This window comes from Anas platyrhynchos, chromosome 2 (genome assembly GCF_047663525.1).
Source record: "Anas platyrhynchos isolate ZD024472 breed Pekin duck chromosome 2, IASCAAS_PekinDuck_T2T, whole genome shotgun sequence".
Taxonomy (NCBI): domain Eukaryota; kingdom Metazoa; phylum Chordata; class Aves; order Anseriformes; family Anatidae; genus Anas; species Anas platyrhynchos.
This window is the reverse complement of record NC_092588.1, coordinates 45,539,348-45,563,015: the sequence shown is the minus strand read 5'-3', so window position 1 is coordinate 45,563,015 and position 23,668 is coordinate 45,539,348. Positions and strand designations below refer to the sequence as shown.

The following is a 23,668-nucleotide window of genomic DNA, read 5'->3' as shown; positions in this document are numbered from 1 at the left end:
CTCTTTTATTTGCTGTTGCTGTATCTGGGGTGCTTAACACCCTGCCTGGGTGAGGAAGAGAAGTACCAACGATAGAAGCCCTCACTCTTCCATTTCATTTTTTTTTAAATAAAACTTTGAGAACAAGCTGTGTTTGTGCCATTACATGACATTGTCTTGCTGTGATGGTGCAGAACAGTATCACCTTGCATGTTGTTCCTCTCTAACCCCTGGATGGCATTTGGTACTGCCATCCTGGTTCAACAAGAAACACCCACGTAAGCTGGAAAAAACACCAAGATCCAAGAGAGGAATTGATCGAAGGGCCAAGTGCTTAGAAAGAGGAAAGCAATGGTAGCATCTGTAGAAACTAGTTCACAGTAAATACATGGTAAATCGAATTGTTAACTTTGCTGTTTTTCTAGGTTACTTCTGGTAAGCAACCCAAACAACAGTCTGTTATTTGTTAAAACAAATTTTTAATTTTGTTCATTTTTTGTTTGTTTTGATTTTAAAACAAAAAGGCTTATGTTAATTGGAAAAGTATTTTAAACTAATCTTTAAGGGATACAAAGTTATCTGCCTTATTTTTCTGTATGCACTTGAAATGGCTTTTCTTCATAACAGGAGTAATTATCTCAGAAAAATTGTTACTGAAAATATAGCACTGTAGGTTTGTATGTTGCCTCCACAGCTTACAGAATAAGACTTGTGAATACTAAATTTTTAATCCATAAATGGTTGCATGAACTTCAGTGGGACCGAAACAAGTGAAATCAAACACATATTATACACATATTAAACACGTATGTGAACACTCATGGGACTAGATACAAAACTGTTTTGCATGTGTAACTGGGGACAAACTTTCCAATTGTGACGTTTTGTACTCTATTACCATCACTAGAAGAGTCTCTGTAATTGGATTTGATGGATAAGTCATATTAAAGATGTATGAGATGGAATAAATTCCAAGTGATTTTCATGTGATTATATTACTTTGGTTTGCCATTGACTGTCGTTTGAGCATGTTAAACAATCTTCATCATTTTCATAGATGCTTCTGTAAACACAATGGCAATGTAAAGGTGATGTCATGATAAGAGAATTTGGTTGTGGTTTCTTATTAGGTCAAGTTGCAATTTAGAAATATTTTACTGTAAGTGGTAAGCACAGGGTTACCTGCCTTGCTTCAGAAAGGTAGAAAATTCAGGCATGGAATGTGGAGAGCTCTCCCCAGCCATGCCTGAGTAACAAGGACTTTGCATGGGGTCTCTAGTTACAACCCTGTTTTACAAAATGCTATGGAAACAGATATGAGTGTGATTATGCAGTATCATCATAGTCGATCAAATTGCATTTGTCAGACTATCATATCACATAAATGTTGTGTATTCCTTGCTCTTTATGTGCTTTGCTTGTTCACTTATATACATGAAGTATTACTATGTGAATGTATTCCATGTCAGGTATAAGTGAAATGAATTAGAGTGGGTGAGCTCCACATATAATGTGAACAGCATACAATATTTTCTGACATGTCTCTGAAACTTTCAATTTGCAGGATGAAAGCTCTATAGAAAGTGATGAGTTTGATATGAGTGACTCTACTAGGATGTCAGCTGTGAACTCTGACCTCAGCTCAAATCTCGAAGAGAGAATGCAAAGTCCTCAGAATCTCCAGGGCCAGCAGGATGGTAAGGTTCTCTTTTCATACAGAAAATGTGGTATTGTCTTGTCTCTCTCCCATTCTGTGCCTTCATTTAGTACCTGCTGTGTCCTTTTCTTCATAGTGAGTTTCATTAGGTAATTTGAAATGTATGTTCCCTTTGTATCAGCATGAAGAGGATGAAGTTGGTTGTGTTTTTCCTTTCCTTTCCTTTCCTTTCCTTTCCTTTCCTTTCCTTTCCTTTCCTTTCCTTTCCTTTCCTTTCCTTTCCTTTCCTTTCCTTTCCTTTCCTTTCCTTTCCTTTCCTTTCCTTTCCTTTCCTTTCCTTTCCTTTCCTTTCCTTTCCTTTCCTTTCCTTTCCTTTCCTTTCCTTTCCTTTCCTTTCCTTTCCTTTCCTTTCCTTTCCTTTCCTTTCCTTTCCTTTCCTTTCCTTTCCTTTTTTTTTTTTTCTTTCAAGTTAATTTACTTGTTGCTTAGGCAACAGGTGAGTGCTTAGATCACTATATGTAAAGTGTTATTATTTTATTATTTTTAAATATGAAATGTGACTATACACAGGCATAAAATGAAATGAAACTCAAACCTTTCCAGGGCAATCCAGAAAGCTGAGAAAGTTGGTTTTGGTAGTTGAAATGAGAGAGAAGAGAGAAGTATATATGAAGAGCAGTTGTTTGAGAGCTAGGAACGGGATGCAATATTCAGAAAATAGGATGAAAAAGACAAACTCCAACAGAGAAATAGATGTAATAGAAGAGAAAATGCAACCAGCAGCATTGTAACTGAATGTTGGTTATTTCTAGGTTAGTTGCAACATGAAGCTAATTTGTTGTTGAAAGAGATAGAAGTTTTACTTTGCACAGAAGGAGCACAAATGAGTACTCTAATTTCGGCCCTCGTTACAGAATGAGTTAGATAGGCCTGGTTTGAAGTGAAATTTCTCCTTGGGGATGGAGCTCATGCACAGCCTCTGCTATACAGCATGTTAAGGTGGCCCATGGGTGGCACATGAATGTGCAACACCCAAAGTGCAGGTGTGTTCTGTTGCTGTCAAATACAACATATTGATATTCTGTACTGTGTAATTTCCTGAACATGTGTGCCAATTCAGAAGGGCTTCTTATATTTCTCCTGAACACTATATATATGGAATTTGGTGGTTAAGCTGGATTCTTTCCCCTTTTTGCATCATCACCAGTTGTTAGCTTGTAAGCTATGTATGTTAGAAGGTGTGTGTGTTGCACAGTGGCTGATAGGATCTGGTTATGGGCAGGACCTTCTGCTGTGTTGCTCTCCAGACGAATAAAGGAGAAGGATGTTTATTATAATTTCCTAGGCAATTCTGCACAAGAAGCAGGGGAAGCCAGTTTGCTTTCCTGCTGAAGTCTGACTTTTCAGGGCTAATATGTAATAATACAGTTAACTTAGAGTTTTCAGGGATTCTTTGGAAGGTGCCTGTTTTATGTGTCTGGCTTCTGGTGAAAACTGTGCTTTAGAGGTTATCACTTACATATATACTCAATCTGTTTCACATATGAAGTATTTCTTAATAGTAACTGCGTGCATGTGTAACTCTGAAGTAAAACTCACAGCTCAGTGCCACAACTTGGAGAAATGCCTATCATACATGTCTTAATACATTCTACAACCAGAGTAACACTCCACATTGATCATAGAACATATGTACAAAAGATAAAATGCTGCTAATCTGTCACTTGCTATTTAAAATCCGTGGCAAATAAATGCACTATGGTCTTTGAACTACAGGTAGTGTAATCTTACAGAATTGCTTTAAGTCTCTCTGCTTTCCCTCCTCTCCTCCCAGATGGCAGTTGCTCACCTTCTTAAGGCAATACTATTTTTTTGTTACTTCTTCTGGCTAAAGCATCTGCTGATAGAGAGATTTAAAATAACAGCTCTGCCTGGCTCATGGTTTTCCTGTGTTAGATGCTATCAGGTAGCAAACCTGAGTGTGGCCAGTTATAGCAATTCTGTGTTTCAAGGTATTGGGGAAGAGGCTGAAGGAGAAACTGGAAGACATTAGAGAATGGGAGAAGGGGGAGGAAAGAAGAATGATAGGAGAGGGCAGGAAAAAAAAAAAAAGAAAAAGGAAATTAATGAACAATGGAACATAGGGAAAGAAGCAGAACAGGAAGGAAAGAAGACAAAGGGGAGCTTAAGTGAACCTAACAGCAGCATTCCTTTTGCTGTCACAGCTTCTACTGTAAAATTTCACAATTTTAATACTTAATTATAGTGTATGCCCACCCAAATTATCACTTAAGCATAGATGTGTGTCTGAAGCGATTCCTTCTCCTTTCCCTTGAACTATTTTGTATGTCCATGAGACTTTATGTCAGCCACCACATACAGTCTACTGGTAAAGACACCTGACGTGTGGTTTATCTGGAATGTGTTTGCTGCATTCTGGCAGGTGGAAACTTACTGCTGTGTGTGATTGCCCACACACACCTGGTTGGGAATGGTGCCTGTGGTGGAACGGGACGGCTGCCACAAACGTACTCTTGCTGGTAGAATGATTTGCTAATGGGAATCGTTTGCTAACGGGAGTTACTGCTGTCTGAGTTGGATTAGTGACAGATCCAGAAGTGGTGTGTTCTGCCACTGGACATTTGCATGGCTTTCCATACAAGCTGGTGTAAGAATATTTTGGGACATCTAGCATTCTTTTCCCACGTATTTCCACTGATTAATGCTACGATATAAACAGTCAGTGTACCCTAGAGGAACGCAGTGGTGGATCTGGCCACGCTAACAAGGGATAGATGGAGACACTTCCAGTTCAGATTGTCAGAGCACCATGAAATGTCAGCCCTACATCAAGGGAACAAAATGCGTTCGTACCCTCTTATCTGCAGCTATACCTGTATTGTATTCAATCATGTATGTGGCTTTGGAACACCATTGCAGAGATCAAGCTAGAAAATTTGGCCTGCAGTTTCTCAACATCTTCTAGTCTAGTACCCTGTATTCTCTGTTTCTTATGGTTAGGTCATTTGAACCTGAACAGAATTAAGGCAAATATGAGAGCAACCCACAGTACTAGGTGAAAGCACTGAAAGCAATTGACTTCTTCATCCAGGAATACCGTGGTCAGCAGGAAACTGCTGAGGAGGAGGACACAGAGAGGGAAGGTGTGTGTTTGCTTGCAGCGGATGCGTGTTGGTACTGCACAAGAGCCCAGGGCTCAGCAAATGTACCAAGGCTTTGTATAATTCCCTGTATAAAGAATATTAGATTGAAAGGGAATGAAGAACTGAGAAAAAAGTAAAAAGTAGAGAGAGATGGTGAATTCTGGCCATAGCAGTGAAACCATCACAGCACCGTGAAGGACAGTTCCCACTTTAAAATTAGCCTTTGTGTGCTTTTAAATAACAGGGCCTTGAGTCACACCTGCTGGTGGATGGCTGAAAATAGCATTGTGAGCACCTGCAGGGCTGCTGCAACTATGGGGGAGGAGTTGGAAAAGAGCTGCTGCTCTTCCCTGGGGAGTTAGAAAAGGAAAGCATCTCTAATATGCAGTCGGTTTGTTCCCCAGCTGGGAATGGGGTAGGGCTATCTGGTTACCAGTCCCTGGGAGCTGCTTTTTCTAGCAGCAAGCTGGATAATAGGGCTGCAAATTGCCAAAGTGTTCCTTTCTCTTTTGTACCCCCTCCTCTTGTTCACCCCTGTTTTCTTGTTTACCTACTCTGGGAGTCTTGTTTGTGTCCTGTCTGTTTCCTTATAGGTATAAATGCTACAGCTCCCTTGTCCTAAGCTGGTTCTTGGGGTGAGTGCTGCACACTGCTCATCTGCAGGCAAAGCTCCCACATGACAGCTGTCTTTGATTCTCCTTTTTTCTAATAATGCTCTAGGGACTTGGATGCGAGTGGATCAAAACCTTTTGCTCTTGTCTCAAACTGCAGGCAGCATGCAAGGTTTGCCAACTGACTCTGAAATAAAGGAGATACACTTTTTCTTTTTTTTTTTTTATAATTAGGAATTCAGTGCTTCAACCTGTACAAAATGATTTCTGTAGCAAAAAAAAAAAAAAAAAAAAAAAGGATCTCTAGACAGGTCTGTCTGAAGGGCAACAAGATGATCTGCCCAGAGGCAAAACGGGAGTCTGGTTGCCCTTGCCTGCTAGCTGGAGCTCTGTGCAGAACAGCTGAGTGTGCTTTGTTCACTTGTGTGGTGGTTCATTGGTGACCAAGGCAAAGGAGCAGAGCAGGGGGGCTCTAGTTAGAGGAAACAAGAAACACGCACAATTCTGTTCCTAGAAGTAACAAGGGGCTAAATTGGATACCTCACCAGGTGAATTATCGAATAAAAATCAGAGATGAGGCTATTTGTAAGTCCATGCAAGATGGAGAATTCTCCTATTTGCAGTTTTTCTCACTCTACTGAGGTGCAGCAAAACATTTGAATGCTTTGTTTGGATTTGGGTCAAGGGATTATGTTCTCTTCAGTCCAGTTTGTAGAAAATGATAGTTATGTGTGTATACATATTTATATAGAAATACCCCTCACAGACTTTGTATGGAGACTGTGCTTATGGAGTCTAGTTATGACAAAATGTGTCATGATTTAACCTTTGATAGGGGTTGTAATATAACCTTAGACATGGAGATCAGTAATAAGCTTTTCCCATTTTCTTTTTCAATTTACAGAAAATTGAGCAATAGTACTGTAATGTAGTGGAGGAGTATTCCTTCAAGTAGCTTGTGAGCATTTGGATGGTGCCAATTCTTTTTTCCATAGCATGCTTAAGTTGCCAGGCTTTACACAGCATATATTTAGGAAGTGTTTGAAGTTTACTTTAGCTGTTCCCTTCACTCATATGGTGTTTGTGGTAGATGCAAGTTTTGGATCATCTAAATACCTGTTTCCTACATCAAAGATGCAATCTTTAGTCAACAGCTTCACTTGAAACAAGTAGCCAATTAAATTGTTAAATCTGTTTGTCTGTGCAAGAGTGCAGAGTTTATTAGACCCATGCTTGCCATTGTTTTGTTGTCTCTGAACTGAGCCCTAGCCAAGTTTTTAATCCATCTTCCCCTTCTGAATTGGTTATACTGTAGTAGTTCTTTCTGCTTTTATCTTTATTCCACTAAACCTGGACTCTCTGTCTTACAATACTGACTTTTCTTTTTTCACAATGTAATTTAAGTGAGATGCATGGGTTCAAACACCAAGTGAGATGTATGGGTTCAGGCCAAAGTGAAGACAGATTGGCAAAGGAGCATACTGGTGTAAATCCTCCCTGCTGTTGCCTATGTTTTGACTGTGCTATTGATGTAGAGTAAAGCGAGTGGTAACAAAGCCAACATGAGAGTAGAAGGTTCTCAGCACTAAACTCATTGCAATCTTTTTGCTGCTATTTAAGAAGTCTCTGTGGAAACTTATTGTAAAATAATTTTGTAAATTAATTTAAAATTAATGGGGATTGTGCCTTTAACTTCTGTTCAAGCATTGAAAGGTTTTCCAGATAGGCTTGTTGTATATGAGGTCTAGTTGTGCTCAGTTTCAGCAACGGACCACAGAATATTAGCCCAAATGTTTGCAGGGTTTGCTTGTCTTTTACTTAGAATCTTGACATTTTTAGGCTTCAAAACAAAGCACCTGACATTTCTATAGTGCATAGGATGGACTGAAATTACCACCCAAAGTCATAAAGATGTAATAGCTTGTGCTATTAAACATAAAATGAAAAGCAGCCTGCTAGTTTTCCTTCATGCAACCTCATGCACTTGTAGAAAGCCTTTTAATGTGGGGGATTTTCTGTGGCTTGACTGGTTTTATTTGCAATTTGTAGATCATACCAACACAGCTATAATGCTATAAAAGTTGCTTATTATGCTTGTATTTTATACAGGACATTAGGTTAATAAGCATTTTACTCTGAAGCACAAGGTAATTTTTGCTTAATAGTGTGGGTTTGGGCTGATTAAGAGTGGAGGATGTAGCACTGTTAGCTTATAAAGAGCATAGAAAAACAACTGTTACTTTACTGGTTTTTGTTCATTTTCAAAATGGCAGAGCATATAAACTTGCCTTCAAGTTGGGGCCAGAAGAGATTCTTAATTTTGAGATATATTCAGACTTTCTGGTCTTGCTCAAGCCAGTGACACCTGTGACATTTTGGGCAACAATTTCTATTCATATGATGAGTAAGGATGAAACAATAAATACTAGCATTCTGAATGAGATCTATGATACCCGTCTGTCTCATGGAAATGGAAAAGAAGAGACACATAATATCAAAGCAGTGTTGATAATGTAGTACCTTATGCACAGTATTTTGCGATCTTGCTCTAATTTCCCTGGAGAGGAAAGCTCACCTGTATGGACAGGTTTTACCTTTCCCTTATTCTGGGAGGTTGAGCAGATGCAGCAGAGGATGAATGAGGGCAACAAACACATAGCATATCCCAAAGATGAGGGCTGAGACAAACTGGCAAGAGGGAATGAGGAAGGTCTCTGCTTCTGCTGCCCAGCAATCTGTTCTGAGGATAAGCAAAGGTCTCCTGTGTCTGCAGTTGTCAATCTGCTGCCTCTCACAAGCACCAGCTTCATTACCAAATAAAGCACGAGATAGCAGAGTCACATATGCATGTTGCTGAATAAGTCTTTGGGCTGAGCTGAAGTGTTATCTTACTCTTGTCAAAATTACAGAGGTTTTTACACAGGGAATCAGGTATAACACATGTCTCTATTTGAGAAAATTAATATCATTTTCACCTAAGCAGAGTTAAAGTGGACCTGAGAACTTGGCGTACAATAATACCATTATTTTGCTTCAGTGAAGCTACACCTGGGGTGATTTGGCCCATCAGGTTTGCTTTGATGTAACTTGATTTGCACAAATACATTTAAGAGAGAAGTTTAAAAAAAAAACAAAAAACAAAAAAAAAAACCTGAAACAAGAACAGAAATCCAGACAATTGTACAAATCTCATTCCACTGGCACTTTAATGACTTCTTTGGAGATGACACGTTATCAATGTGAAAGGTGCTACGAGTGACACTGAAAGGACTCTTGAACGCTGTTACGATGTCAGTGATAATGCATTGTACTGAGCCTGTGCAATGGCTTGATGTATGAATGGCGCTGCTGTATTAGAAACTTTCAGTCCTTGGGATTATTAAGGGTTCTCTGGAGTACTGGATGGACTTTTCAACAAATGAAGTATGTTAATGTACTGGCTACTTACTTACAAGGCAGCTGATACTTGCACTGTCATCAGAGGGCTGAGCAGATTGATGAGGCTCTTCTACAGTCTGATAGATAAAAGCCTGCCTTTGACTCCTTGTACAACTATATATGTTAAGTATTAAGCAACAGTGTTTCTCCGTGCAGATTAATGATAAATGAATACATGGCTAAGACCAGAGCTCCAGTAACTGGGTGGACCTGCCTAATTCATTTGCTGATTGCAGCTTCATAGTCATCTTGTGAATTGGTTGGGCTTAATGACTTTCCCTGTACATTTTAATTCTAACTGTCTTTTCTTATTTATTTTTTATAATGTGTTCTTTTTTTTGACTTTTTTTTTTTTTTTTTTTTTTAAGGTCTTATACTGTAATTAGTTGCAGAGACTAAAAAATTATTAAATGTGAATTATGCATTTCATAGGCTCTCAGCTACAGTGTGACTGGTCTGTTGCAAGCAGGGAACAATCCCATTTCCCGCACCACCCTCCCAGCTGCACAACTGTCACTTTCCATTACGCTTGCCTTGAACAATTGAGTATGGCTTGTAATGACAATAATTGCCTCAAAATTGTTTGTCATGTTTGGCTTGTTAGCAACAAACTACTAACTGTTGGTTACAATCAAGTTCTCAGCTATTATTCCATAATTACATAAGGGAATACTTTCAGCCAATAATAGTTCTGAAATGAGAATTATCTTCTCACAAATAATGCTAAAATGCTTGCAAGCCATTCACTCTATTCACAGCCACTTTTTTTTTTTTTTTTTTTTTTTTTTTTTTTAATATGAGCAATCTAGTGTTAAGTGAAGCCTACTCCTGTGTAAAAGGCTTGCCTCAGACCTGTATCCGTTTACATCTTCAAAACATGTCTGCAGGTTACTTCAGTGTTGTACAAGTCCTCTGTTAATAGATGTCTCACTTTGGCAATAGTGCTAACCCATCAAGCTCTCTCTTCCTTACGTAGGTACCGAAAAGAGCCAATTTGCTTTTAATTTCAATATGCAACTCCTTGTAACAAAGCTTAGAAAGATTTCTGAAAATGTTGGTTTGGTTTTGGTTGATTCCCCCCCCTTAACTTAGCATTCTTCAGGCTTTTTCTTCCCATTTAATTTTGCTTTCCACTTTATCCTTTTGTAGGTAACAGTTGACTTTAGTAGGAGCTATGTACAGAGATGGTTTGATTGAATTTGGTTTGCTTCATTACAGTATAGTTAGTTTTTTGATAATTATGATTAAAATATATGGCAGACATTGATTCCACATTTTTTTTCCAATTACATTTAATGTAGAAAAATATTTTTGTTTCAGTTAAAGTAATGTACTTTAAAGAGGATTAAATATAGCCATTATTTCTTTACTTAACTATATTTTATTTAAGAAAGAAAGTGTTTTTTTTTTTTTTTTTTGTTTTTTTTTTTCTTCCTGAACAGGAAATTCCCTGAAGACACTGGGCTATCTTGCAATTTTTTTTTTTTTTTTTAATGGAAATTTAAAATGTATCTTACTTGATTTTTTTTTTTCATGCTGAAAGTTTAAAATTAGAAGTCATTTGCTAACTAAACACAAATACTTCATCTGCAAAAAGAGAGCAGTATTTTTTCAGCACTACAGAACTTTGCAATATTTAACACAGAGTAAGTAGATATATAAATTTTCCTGAGATCTGTGAAGCAGTGTTTTCAAATAATTGATTTCATCTTGCTAAATAGTAACCATATTCATTATTCTGAGGCAGAGAGACAACCTATTTTTAACACTTCCTAATAACAGGAAGGAAGAAATATATAATCTTTCCAGAATTTTCAGTATAGGCTGAACTTTAACAATCTCTTCCAATTACTCGTGAATTCTCATAACCTGGTTACTGAGAGAAAGCAAAAAGTGATAGTTTGCAGGTTGACTGGAAACAGAAGAAAAATACACAAATAATTAGACAACATCAAGACATATTTAAATGCAGACAGGCTTTTTTAACAAATTCATTTAGCAGTTGGTGACTGGTTTGCAGCTTACTGGGGGGAGTTTGAGGCTCAAGCAGTCTCTTGCATGCCAGGTGGGCACTGGAGGAACACCCAGACAGACAGACAGGCAGACTTCATCAGCTACTCAACCCACCTGGGGAAATGTTGTGGAGGAAGACACCTCGTTTGTGTGCTTTGTGAATTGCACTTAAGTGATGTTGAGAAACCAGTCCAGAGCCTCAACATTAATGATTGGCATTCCCATTAGAATATATTCAGATAAAAGGTGGCAGCATAAAGGAAGAATCCAAATTTATGTTATTTACAATTTTCAGACTTAGGTGTACAGGAAGGAAAGGAAATTAACACATTATGTCAGCTCCGAGAAACTTTTCTCCATTTCCATCATTAAGCAACTCATTAGTGCACTTCATTGCAACTAGAGCATGGCTCTCCAGCAGAAGCATTTCCCTGAGATCAGTCTCTACTGCAGACTTCCTTGGTCATAGGCATATTGGCATCTTTACCTCTTATGTCCTTCCTCAGATCTTCAGTTTCATTTCAGTTTTTACAAACCAATTTCTCATGAACTGAATCAAGGAGTCAGCTTAACGCATGCCTGAGAGAACTAGTGATGGCATCTGCCAAGCTTCTAGCAGTCCTGATGTCCCATGTGCTTTACTGGGTGGGGCTGTTCCCTAAGAAGATAGTAGAGTGATTCCTGTTAGTAACTGTTCCAGGTCCCTACTGTAAACAAAAGGTTAAACTTGTGTATGAAGCAATAATTATATCTGACTAGAAGGTGCAGTTCAAACCTTTATCTTTAGCTTTGCATACTCTGAAACTTGGATTTCACATCACTATAGACATGGGCAAGGATATTTGAATGAGGTCATAAACAAGGAAAAATGATGTGGTTCATTAGCAGCTTTTAAATAAGGCAAGAGTAATGAGTACTTTGGGGTGATAATTGATTAGAAAATTTGATTCTGTGCTTTGAGAAATGGTGTGATAAAACCGTGATATCAATGGACTGGTTTGAATTCTTAGTAATGATAATTTCTATTATTGGTTAGATGGGAGAATAGGAGATAGAGCAGGGAATATTTTTATTTTTTCTTTGCAAAGACAACAACATAGAGCAATGACATTTCAGTTACATGTAGTTACTCTTCCAAGAAGAACCAAAATAAGAACTGTACTAAAAATTTTAATGACTTAAGTGATAAAGACATGCAGTGGGTTTGTTATGTCGCACTGTATAAGTGTCTCTTGGATGATTATCCTGAAGGCAGCTGAAGCTGCAGCCTATCAAAGAGAGGATGAAGAGACAGAACTACAAGATGTGAGGACTCTCAATGTGAATTACCTGCAATAGGGAAAATAGACCCTCTTCAAGAGGTGTGATGCAAATAGTGAGAGCAGCCAGATGGTCTAGAGAGGCTGAGAGTGAATGTAAGCAAAAAATGTTGTGAAGTGTCTTTTAAAAGGACTCCTTGTTTGTGTATAAGGAATCTATAAATAATACTGAATATTTTACAGGTCTATATCCATCTTCTTGATCAAGGATTTCTATCTGTCTAAAAAAAATAAATAAAAACTGGTCTGAAAACTGGTAACTTTTTCTAAATAACCCTTTCAGTTAACTCTCCAAAGACCATATTTTAATGAAATGTTCAAAAGAACTTTCACCCCCTAGTGACCTGACTTTTGGAAATTGCATCCTGCATGATCATGCCCAAAAAATAAGGGTGCAACTAAAACCTTACTAAAGTCAACAGTAAGAATTTCTACAAAGTCCTGTGCAGAAAAGGTTTCGTTTTTCACATTTTCATAGTAGGTCCCAAGCAGCTGAAGAGATCCTGTAGTAATTAATGTGGATGACAAAATTGTCAATGGTTCTTTAATTAAACCACCAATGCAGTTTATGTGGAGATGATAAGCTTGAGATGATATTTAGTGAGTTAGCCAGGCTCTGCCTCTATTCCTGTATGTATCTTCCTTTCTTCTTTCTGCTACATTTCTGCAATTCTGCACTGGGTGTTATGTGTGCTTTCTAGGAACTATGCAACTGCTTAGATTCCTGGCTCAGACTATAATCTCTGCTACAACCGTAATCACAGACTTGTAGTTGCACATATTGTTATATCTCCTGCAAATAGGCTCTATTTTAATTAAAAGCATGGATGTTGTAAAGCCTGTTAACAAGGACAAATATTTTTCTGTTCTCTGGATCAGCTACTCAGCAGCATGCTTCCATTCATTCCCTGAAAAAAAAAAAAAAAAAAAAAAGGACCTAAGATTGCTTACCCAAAGAAATAAGGAAACGGTGGTGAAAGCATTAAAAGGCATCTGCTATTGGTAGATTTTGAAAAATAAGATGACAGCCTGGCCAAGTTCTCCCCGTTGATTTAAAAAAGAGCGTTCTGAGTGATTTTTGAACATAATTTTCTCTGTTGGCATTGTACAGTGTTGATTTCAGTAGAAGCTTACTTAAATGCAGCTTTGCAAAGGAGAGGTTGGACAAGGTAAAACAATTGTTTTTCTGATAAGTAATTCTTCACCAGCTGGGAAACCATGTATACCGCTGGCCTTCCAGCCTTTTACAAGCAGCTCAGACACTGCTATGGCCACACAGAAGAACAAGTTTCTGTGCAAAAGAGCTTCTACTGCATAGATAATTTACTTGAGTGGGTAGCAGTAGATTATTAGGATTTTCTGTTTCTGTTTTTTAGTAGTGTGATTGGTAGTCTGGGGGGCGGTGAGGTTCAATCTATTCAGGCTGGATTTGATTTTGCTTTCTGCTGTTTCTGTTGTTGCTTAGTATGATCCTCTTTTAGTAGAAGAGGATGCTGCAATAACACTTCAGAAGGGAGGGCTGCAGGGGGTTCCACATCTGATATGTGTCCCACCAAACAGGAATGCTATAATAGAAATAAAGCCCATTGCTTCTTAGTTGAAGTTGAAGGTTGTAGGATCTTGTATAGCACAAGGGCTGGCTAATTCCTGCGGATAAACAGACTAGCTAGTAAGACCCCAAACCTACCTTATCATCAAGCACATATTTATGATGGAGGGAGCAAGTGTTGGTGTTACCAGTATCTTTCCCTTTTTTCTTTGTATACAGATAGATGGTCAATAACTTTGTTTTTTAAACCATTTATGCCCTGCACTGGACCACAATTTTGCCCTGAACTGTTATTTCTCTGAATAGCAATGAGTTTCTGAGACATTCCTGTCTTGTGGATCAGAAAGAAATCCAGTTTGACTACTTCTTAGGAATGGTGGAATTAGCTACACTTTCACTATAAATGAAAAAATAAGGAGAAAACCACCCTCCGGACTTTTCCATTGTTTCTGTTCAGACTGAAAACTGTCCTCCTTCAGCACCTTTCAAGGCAGGAAAATGTTATTTATTCTTCTTTCCTATGTAAGTGTGTGGTGGATACCTTCTCATATGTTTCTGCTTGGCTGTATGCACAGATGTGAACAGGAATCGGTTCTGAGGAAAAATCCAGAGAGCAAAGGGTTGAAAAGACTGCTCAGGGAGTCGCAGAAATTAAGCTTGCCAACTTGACAAGGTTATTTTTCCAGCAGTGTTTATTAAAAGTATTTATTAAAAATAAAGTTAGTATCGAACCTCTGGCCCTCTTGTATATTCCATTACACAATATGGAACAAGAACAAAACTAATTCAAATATACACAGAAGTATCAATTTCTGTGAATAGATTTTATGTTTATATATTCTATACCCCTATTTATAAATCTGTGTTACTGTTATCAAATATATATCTCTTTCTGTACTCATCTATTTCAACAAAATGAAATGATCACTGAAAAGAGATAGATCTTTATGATATGGGAATCTGTTATTAAGCAGATGCTACATTTTTATGTGCTCTAGAGACCATCCCAGACTGTTCAGAAATACCATAGACTTGAATTTCTGGAAGGGTCAGTTCTGTGAATGCCAAATCCAATCAGAGCCAAACACTTCTTGAATTTCCATGACACGCACACACACACAAAAAATTATATATATATATATATATAGCTTTCTTGTTGTTCTGATCTGGGTGGAAAAGATTTTGATTGAATGCATTTTCAGACAAGTCACAAGGTGTGTGCCATCTCAGACAGCTTGTGTTTTCCTGTTCAACAGAAGCAACAGCAAGAAATAGTGGCTGTCAGCATCTGAAGCTCTTATCACAATATTGCAGGTTGTACCTGAGAGGCAGCTGTAGCTACAACAGCTTAACAGTGTATTCTTCTTCCAGGCAAGAAATGTCAAAAATAAATCTGGATGACTATCTTGTAGAAGGTTCCATAGTGAAGCCTATGTGAAACCTATCTACGCATATATGAAACCTATAGTGAAACTCTTTCCTTCCCTCAAAATTCTTTCCTATTATAGGATGGTGCCCATATTAAGGGCTTCCTCCTGGAACTGTTTCTGATGGTGCTTTGCAGGTCAGGTCAGAAGTCTCATGGAGAACACAAAGATGGTGTGCACTTGATACTGTACTGGTGAGTAAATGCTCTCCTGAGGTTTAGCCAGGGCAATTCTTTAGGTGTTTTTGTATGATCATAGAACCATAGAATATCCTCAGCTTCTCGAACTCCAGCAGGCTCCATGCCACGACCACTGCCTTGGGGAGCCTGTCCCAGTGCCCAATGATGATAGTGGTAATCAAGGCAAGGATTCATAAACTCCATACCTTTTAAGGCCTGTGCCAAAAAGGAAAGGAGACTCCTGGCTCATTACAGGTGGAAGACTATTAGTTTATTTTTGCTGCTGTGGCAAAGTGCCCAAGTGAGCAGCCACTAACCTAGCATTTTGAAAGGTCCTAAAATGTAGACTGGGTTGAGTAATTTATTGTTGGATGTTTTTGTTACAGAGAGACCATCAGGAATCAATTCCTTCCTCCTACCACCTTTTATTTGTTCACTTTCATTTTTTAAAGACCATTTTTCCATCATGTAAACATCAAGACAGATAGGGAGAGAGATGGACTGGGGACTGAAAGAGTTTTTGCATTAGTGTCAGGGTGATAAAGAACATTTTTTTTTCATAGCTTCCTGTAGTTATTGGTGAAGAACTTCAAGTTTTTTTTTTCTCTCCAGGGTGAGAGTTACTGCAGAAAAGAAATAATTTTCAAAACAATCCTTAGCTCACAGTCTAAGGAATATTTTTCCTCAGTACTGCGTATTCGGTTATTTGCCAACTGTAACCATGTAATATCAAAGAAGAATGGTAGTAAAGGATGGGGACTGGTGGTTGTAAGACATGAGAGCAGAATGAGGTAGAGCAAATAAAAAGGTAAGATCTCTTCGTGCTGATTTCTGCCTGGGATTCCAAGTATGAGAAGAGAAAGGTAGTTTTAGAAGCAAGCAAAAACAGTTTTCCAAAGAGTTGTCTAGAAGACAGGAAGAGAGGCAGCAGTGAGGGCCTGGCAGAGGCATAACTGGTAGTTAGACATCTAACTCCTGCAGAGATGTAGCAGGAGAGAGAGCGCTTTTCTGCCATTTATGCCTTTGAAAGTGCTGCTCTTGGTGAAGGTTTGCAAGTTCTCTTGCAGTGACTCCATGAAGAAGCTGTATAACAGAGAATTACTTGTCAGTGTGTGAAAGGAAAATGTCAGTGCAGGCAAATGTCTTGCATCATATTCTCAGTGGGCCTACACTACTTTAGAACAAATGAGGTTCCGACCTTGTTTAAAAACAGCTGTTATTTTCTGTCCACAATATTGATTTCTGTGATAGCTGATAGTTGGTTGTCCTTACATCCCTGTAAGTATGAAAAATGTAATGTTAACCTAAGATTAGGCACATTTTATAAGTCCAGTGTACTGGGGTAATACAAAAATCTGCTGAAGTTCACTTGCTTTCCCTTCTGATCTTCAAATGGTGAAGAAACCAAATAGATGTTTGTGGTAAATGCTTGCTTGATTTCAGTACAACAAAATCTGTTCGGGAATGCCAGCTAGTCAGTAACACAGCATAAATGGCATGCTGCGTTATGTTGTCTAAATTCCAGAAGAGATGCTGTCACCTCTTCCACCCACCCTGTACATGTGGAATATCTTTTCAAAGCAATCTGAGGGTGTTTGCCTGTGCATTTAAATTGAAGCCCTGATTCAGTAGTTTTATTGTTCCAAGTAGTAATACTAAAGGAAGTGTTTTCAGTTGGGAACATTTGGGGGAATATTACCATCTTTGTCAAATGTACCCATCCATACAACAAGAGTGGCAGCAAATTCTAATGACTCAGAACATCGTTAATCCAGAATGTTTAGAGATATTAGCTGGGATAGCAAAGCTTAGAAAGGCTACTTTCCTATCTCCCTAGTTAAATCTGAAGGCCAATGGAGCTGAGGAAATGAAATAAGGATGAGATTTAGAAGAATGTCTGCTGCCTTGAGTCACAGTACTATATATCTTTTAGAACCTGGAGGTATCAGAAATTGCCACTAATATGACTGAAGGACAGAACATAGATTGCAAAAATTAAAAAAAAAAAAAAAAAAGCTGTAAAATAATTTAAAGACAATACTCCAAAGGATACATTTCAGATTATAAACTTAGTTACCAGTTTGGGGAATTTATTGACACTTTAAGAAATGTGCCCAAGGACTCTGGTGAATGAGTAAAGAAAAGGAAGAATGTTACTATCATATTGCTCACATGAGAGTGAATGGAGGTGTTGGAGTTTTTTTAACATCTATAATCTGTAATAGGAGTGAGTTACAGAGTCAGTGGAAAAAGTTCTATCCTATGTTAAATCTGCACTATTCTTCAACAAGATTTGACAAGCTTTCAGAAGAAAGGATTGGCCCTGAAAACTACAAATAACTTGTATTCATTTTTTTTTTTTTTCCTGGATGTTCACACTGATTCAGCACTGACTATATATAGATTTTTCTATTCTTTTGACAAATCCACTCCTCTGATGTTATTGAGGAGCAGCTTTCAGACTAAGCTGGAAATCTGAATGGTATTTTAAGATCCACCTACATCTTATGAGATAGTCTTTACTACTCTAAATTAGATTCTGTAAACATGTCAAATATGAGAATGGGTGGATTGGCCAAAGGTGTCTGAAGTAGAAGCCTTTTCTTTCTGCATGCTACAGCTCAGCTCAGCCTGAAGCATGATAGGCACTTTTAGTGACACATTCACACAGGAAAGAAGAGGATAGCTGTGAAGATAGGCCAGAAACTTCCTCTGCTTGTTGTATGACATGGTTACATAAAAAGCCATATGGAAGCTGTTAGATGTTAGAGTCCTCAAGGTAGTGCTGAGGCCTTGCTTTTGCATTTTGAGTCGTGACATTTCTCCTTATATCTAACTAGATCCCGGGCAAACAAGTTTTGACTATAAACACAAAACACCAGTGAGTTCCTTTGTTCTTTGTTTTAAGCACAGTCATTGATAAACCCTTTGAAGTACTCATTAAAAAAATAAACATCTGTGACGTTTAGGTTTGAAATCTGGGCCCAGAAAATGCCTCAAACTCATAGCTCTTTACTACTAGTTTTTAAAAGAGTTGATGACACTCTTAGCATTCTTGTTCCATTTCAGGAACATTCAAAGAAGTATATAAGAGAGTTCAAACTTAGTTTCTATTGAGTTTTCAACTTCATTACCAGCACAGATAGAGATGTGATCATCCCATGCTACTCAGTGGTTTTCAAGCCACACCTAGAGTATTGTGTCTAATGCTAGGCCTCACAATTCAAAAAGATGCAGACAGAGGGTCCAAAGGAGAACCAAAAAGATGATTGAAGGGCTGGAGAACCTGCACTGTAAGGAGGTAGGTCTTTTCACCCTGGAGAAGAGAAGGCTCAGGGGGACTTCATCACAGTTTTTCAGTACTTAAAGGCTGGTTATAAAGAGGACAGAAGCTCTCTCTTCACGTGGAGAAGACCATGGGCAACAGATACAAGTTGTACGAAGAGAGGTTTCATCTTGATACAAGAAAGAAAATTTTTATAGTGAAGACAATCAATCTTTGGAACAACTAAAGATTGTACCTGGTGATCTTCTGAAGTCCCTTCCAACCTGGGCTGTTGTGTGATTCAATTGAAATTATGCTGAGGTTAAATGAAGCTGTTCCCTACTGTGTTCCTTGCTACTATTCTGTTTCCAAAGATTCCATAACCAGGAGCATACAGGAAGAGCTGAAGGTTGTGCAAAGGCTGGCTCTCCAGCTCTTTTGGCTCTGAGAAAGCTTCGGAGCAGTGGAGTAAGGAACAGGAATTTGAAGTGTTTGGATGAAGGTTTGTCTTGGCAGGGTGTGTCAAGAATCATCAGAGCTGCAAACTCATCTCATTTACAGACAGCATTCTTCCTGGGTTTGGAGGATCTGGCTGATACCCTGCCAAAGGAAAATGCTATTTGAATAGAGAATAAAGAAAAATAAATGGTGCACATCCAAAGTATGTTCAGATCCTGAGAAGTGTTAAATACTGGGAACTAGGATATTAAAGTTTCCAGTTTGAGGCTGTGTATACATTCAATAATGCAAAGAATCCTTGTAAATAAAATAACCAAATCATGTGGGACTCTTTCCATTTAAAATAGAAGATATGTATCGCTTTTTTTTTTTTTTTTTTTTTTTTTCCCATGCCCTAAACAGCCTTGCAGTGGCAGGTTATCACTGCTGGCACAAAACACAGTTTTTACAGAGTAATATTGCTTCCACTGTTATCCAGGTTGCTCAGCCAAACTTATCATTAACAAGTTTGGCAACACCCTTAGGCAAAGAGATGATTTGATAATGAACAGCCGTCATCCTATCTCAATAGACAGCTATTGGACACAGACTGCCAAGAGATCATCTGCTGAACTCTTTGAAACTATGAATGCTTAACTGCAAATACTTTAAACGCTCTCTTTTTGAACTGCTCAGCCTAAAATAATAAGTCAAAAATAGCTTCAATGAGTATGTATTGGAAGTTCTTCCTCAAGGGAGAGATTTTGACTCTGGCACACATTTGAAAACATTGTGCTTCCCTGTGTGTGCTCAGATCTCTTTGGACTCATTTCTAGAGTGTTTCATTCATTAAGATGATCTATCTTTGATTATAAAGGCTTTAAATTCTTTTTAAAAATCCTGTGGCATGGTAAAGGTTCAACATTTTGAGTGTTGTATGTTCTGCCTTTGTGTACACTAAGGTGTGTAACATTATACATAGAAGATATTTTCTAGATACTGCTTAGGTTCTAAAATTAAATACATGGTGCAGAATTACATTTTTTGTGATAATTTTAGGTGATTAAGTCATCTTGGCACAAAGGTCCATCAAAAGGCAGTGTTTTCATGCATGGATGCCAGGAGCGTCCTTTAAACAAGATTCAGCTTTACTGATTGTGCTTGATTAATCGGTTCTTCACCAGCATATTAAGGAGATCTCAGCAAAAATCTGTTGAACCCAATGAACAACTTTTACTTAGCTGAGTTCTTTTGATTTGATATTTTCTTGAAGATACACCACTGTGAAGAAAACAAAATGATAGCTATTCTGAATCTGAAATATATCTGAAAGAAATAGTATATGGAAACCGACAAAAGTGGAACCTCTTATATGGTAAAATGGGAGGCATTCTGGCAATGAAAGTTTAAATTTCACACCACTTTCTAACTGATGGTGCAAGATGCCAAGTGTATCTGCTTAGGAATCAAAATCCTTTTGGATTCCCATAGAGAAAAAAGTAGTTAATGGTATCTACACCAGCAATTAAGTGTTTGTTAAGCCTAAATATCACCAAAGCCTTTTAACTTGTCACATGAGAAGAGCATGATAGCCAATGTCTGGACACAGATTTTTCTCTTCATCTCTTTGCCTTTCTGCATTTTGCTGAAAGCCTGAAACTTTCATTTTGGGAAATGAGAAAAATAAAAATTATACATGTGTAGTCAGGTCTCTGTTTATCTGAACCACCTGGTCAGATAATGTAGGGAAATTTCATGTTATGCCAAAAGTTCTAAATAGGCAGTTTGAATAAACAAATTATTAAACTTTTAGGCTTGAGAGTCTTATATTCAGGTATTTAGGCTTGAGAGTCTTATATTCAGGTTAAGCTAATGAAGTCTGATTTTTTCAAAGATCATCAGGGCTTGTCATTTACTAGTTCCTTTACTACAAACCATTGAAGGGAATCTTATCTGTTTTACATCTGCTTACAGGCACTGCAGTGCGATAACTATGCCAAAATTAATAAAGAATAGCTAAAATTTTTATTTATTTATTTATTTATTTATTTTTAATCAAATACCAGCTATATGACTATTTATGGCTAGATTAGAGTCACAGCTAACTCTAGCACATGAGAAACATTGTCCTGTTCCCCAGTTCCTTCTCCAAACTAGGGACCTGTCCCAAGCCATCTGAAGATGACTTCTGACTTGCAGGTCCAGGTTTCTTTCTACCAGTGAGCAAAGTGAGGAGGGACAGTGTATGTGCAGCTGGGACACATGCCCAGACTGGAGAGGGTGGAAGTGCTTTCATGTCCCTTTTGAGACTCAACCTGTAAACACCTCTCTCAGAGTGTTTGACAAATATTTTTTAATTAATCTCAGGAAATTTTAAAGCGTCCACTGTTGACTCAACTCAGATTTTGGTTTTGATGACTAGATTTCTAAAGGTATTTAGCTGTGTAACTTTATTAAAACCAATGAGAACCAGGCCTCTAAATACTTGCTGAATAACAGTTATGGAATTAAATATTATTTTTTTATACTTTAATAAAATTTTGCTTCAGTTTTGCTCCTTGTTTTATTTTATTTTATTTTATTTTATTTTATTTTATTTTATTTTATTTTATTTTATTTTATTTTATTTTATTTTATTTTATTTTATTTTATTTTATTTTATTTTTCTGTATTAATTTCAGAAGAAAATATTGGGGAAAAAGAAAAAAGTAATCACCAATTACTGTAATAGCCACTAGAGGTCTACTGATATCAAAATTCTGCCAACATCAATTATTTCTGCAAGTATTAAAAATGCTTCATCCAGAAGAAAGTGCTTCTCATTAAGGCTTGGTTGTTTGTTTTGTGAGGTGTATCATTTAATTCTCCGAATTCTTAACCTCTTCGTGTTGTTTTTAATCAAGCAGTATTTTGCTGAAGTAGGGAAGAGTTACAGTGTAAAACCTACAACTGAAAGGAAACTGAGACTAAAAAGATCTCAAAGTATATTCACCAAGTGAGTATATTATAATGTAAATCCCTGGGCAGAATATTTCTTAGTGGTAGACCTTGCAGCTAACAGTGTTTTAATGAAATTGTTCTACAGTTAATGGCTTTTATAGCATTATTGGTTTCCATTTGCCTTGGAGGATTATATTTATATTTTAAAAAGTAAAAGAATCTTCAAACCCTCTTTTAAATGATCTTAGTATGATGTTTTTTAAATTTCTATCAACAAGCGGGAATTAGATTACTGTATTTCCTGTAGGCCTAGTTATTTATCACAAGAACAGGAATGTATTTGTTGGAACAAAAGGGTTGATGCATTACATTAATGACTTTCCTCCAGAGACTTCTCTGAAATCAGGTGACAAATATTGCTTCTCAGCCAAAAAAAAAACAAAACAAAAAACAAACAAAAAAAAAACAAACCACAAAGCAAACAACAACAAAAAGGTTGATCCTAGTTGCCCTGTGATTCCTGAGTTCCTTACACAGAGTTTGTAGGGAATCTGTCCAGGCCATGAGAAGACCCATATGAGACCTAATTGATGCATAGAATTAAACATGACGTTATCTGTTCCTGTTCAGCAAAATGTTTTTACATCCTCTTTGTCATGGCACAATCCAGACACAAAACAGCAACGTGTTTGCCTCAACTTGTTAATGCATGGATAACATGCGAAGTTTTCATCCCTCACTGAAGGATGAAGGCTGTAACTGTGTGCTGATTTCAATTAGCCGTCTAAGACAGTGGCAGGTAGCTGGTAGCTAAAGAAAAGCCTATAAAATCTGCCTTTCTTTCAGACTATTTATTATAACAGAAAAAAATCTGATGACCACATCTGTCAGTCCATGTTTATGAAGGTATCCACACATTCCTCCTAGTGGTCAGAGTGCTTGGTGTGAGAAATTTCTTTAATAGGACAGGAAGTCATGAGTGTGACAGCAGAACAACACAGAGGAAATCTTCTTACTATGGGATTTGTAAAACCCTTGTATAAACAGCCACTGTATACATCAGTCATGCCCAAGGCAGTTCTCACTTATTGCCCTTCATGGAAATCTTTCATTTTTCTCCCTCTTTACTTTGAAGTGAAAATACTACATGAAGAGGGCAATGCTTTTCCCTACCTGAAGAAAGACCTGTGAAATGAGTTCTTTTGAGAACATCCTTGCTTTCCTCATTGAACAAGGAGAGAACCAGCCAGGTCCTTTGTGCAGAAAGCGGACGAGCAGATTTATGCAAGGCAGTGCTGGGAGGTGTAATCACGTCTCACTGCACCCGTCCAGACCCAGCACCCCGGCAGGGATTCCCCTCCTGGGAGAGCAGGTGGTGGAGCTGCACTGCCCTCCCTTATGTTATGGGGGGAAGGGTAATTTTAAGTTGCTGTCAGGGCTCTGAAGGAGTCTTGCCAGTGAGGCTGGATGGAGCAAAAGAGATATGGCCAGAGTAGCTGGGATGTGTGAGGACAAAGGGTATGCTCTCCAGCCATTTTCTGTCCTAGTCATTATCATCTATTCATCACTTCCTATCTCAGCTTCTGAATGATTTGATCTATTTTCATCTCAGTGCTGGAAGCTAGAGATGATTATTATTACTGTATTTCTATTATTAGTAGTGTTTCTTTCCATAGTGGCCAGGCATTT

The 23,668-nt window shown here is 37.8% G+C and overlaps 1 protein-coding gene across 4 annotated transcripts in view; it reads left to right on the top strand.

The window, feature by feature from the left end:
• NOL4 (nucleolar protein 4) overlaps positions 1-23,668 on the top strand; it is a 192,754-nt gene that overhangs the window by 47,105 nt on the left and 121,981 nt on the right. For all 4 annotated transcript variants that reach the window (XM_072034644.1, XM_072034643.1, XM_072034645.1 and 1 more), the window contains exon 5: positions 1,544-1,676. In XM_072034644.1, coding sequence (XP_071890745.1) covers positions 1,544-1,676 — 133 coding nt within the window. The remainder of the gene's footprint in view (positions 1-1,543; positions 1,677-23,668) is intronic.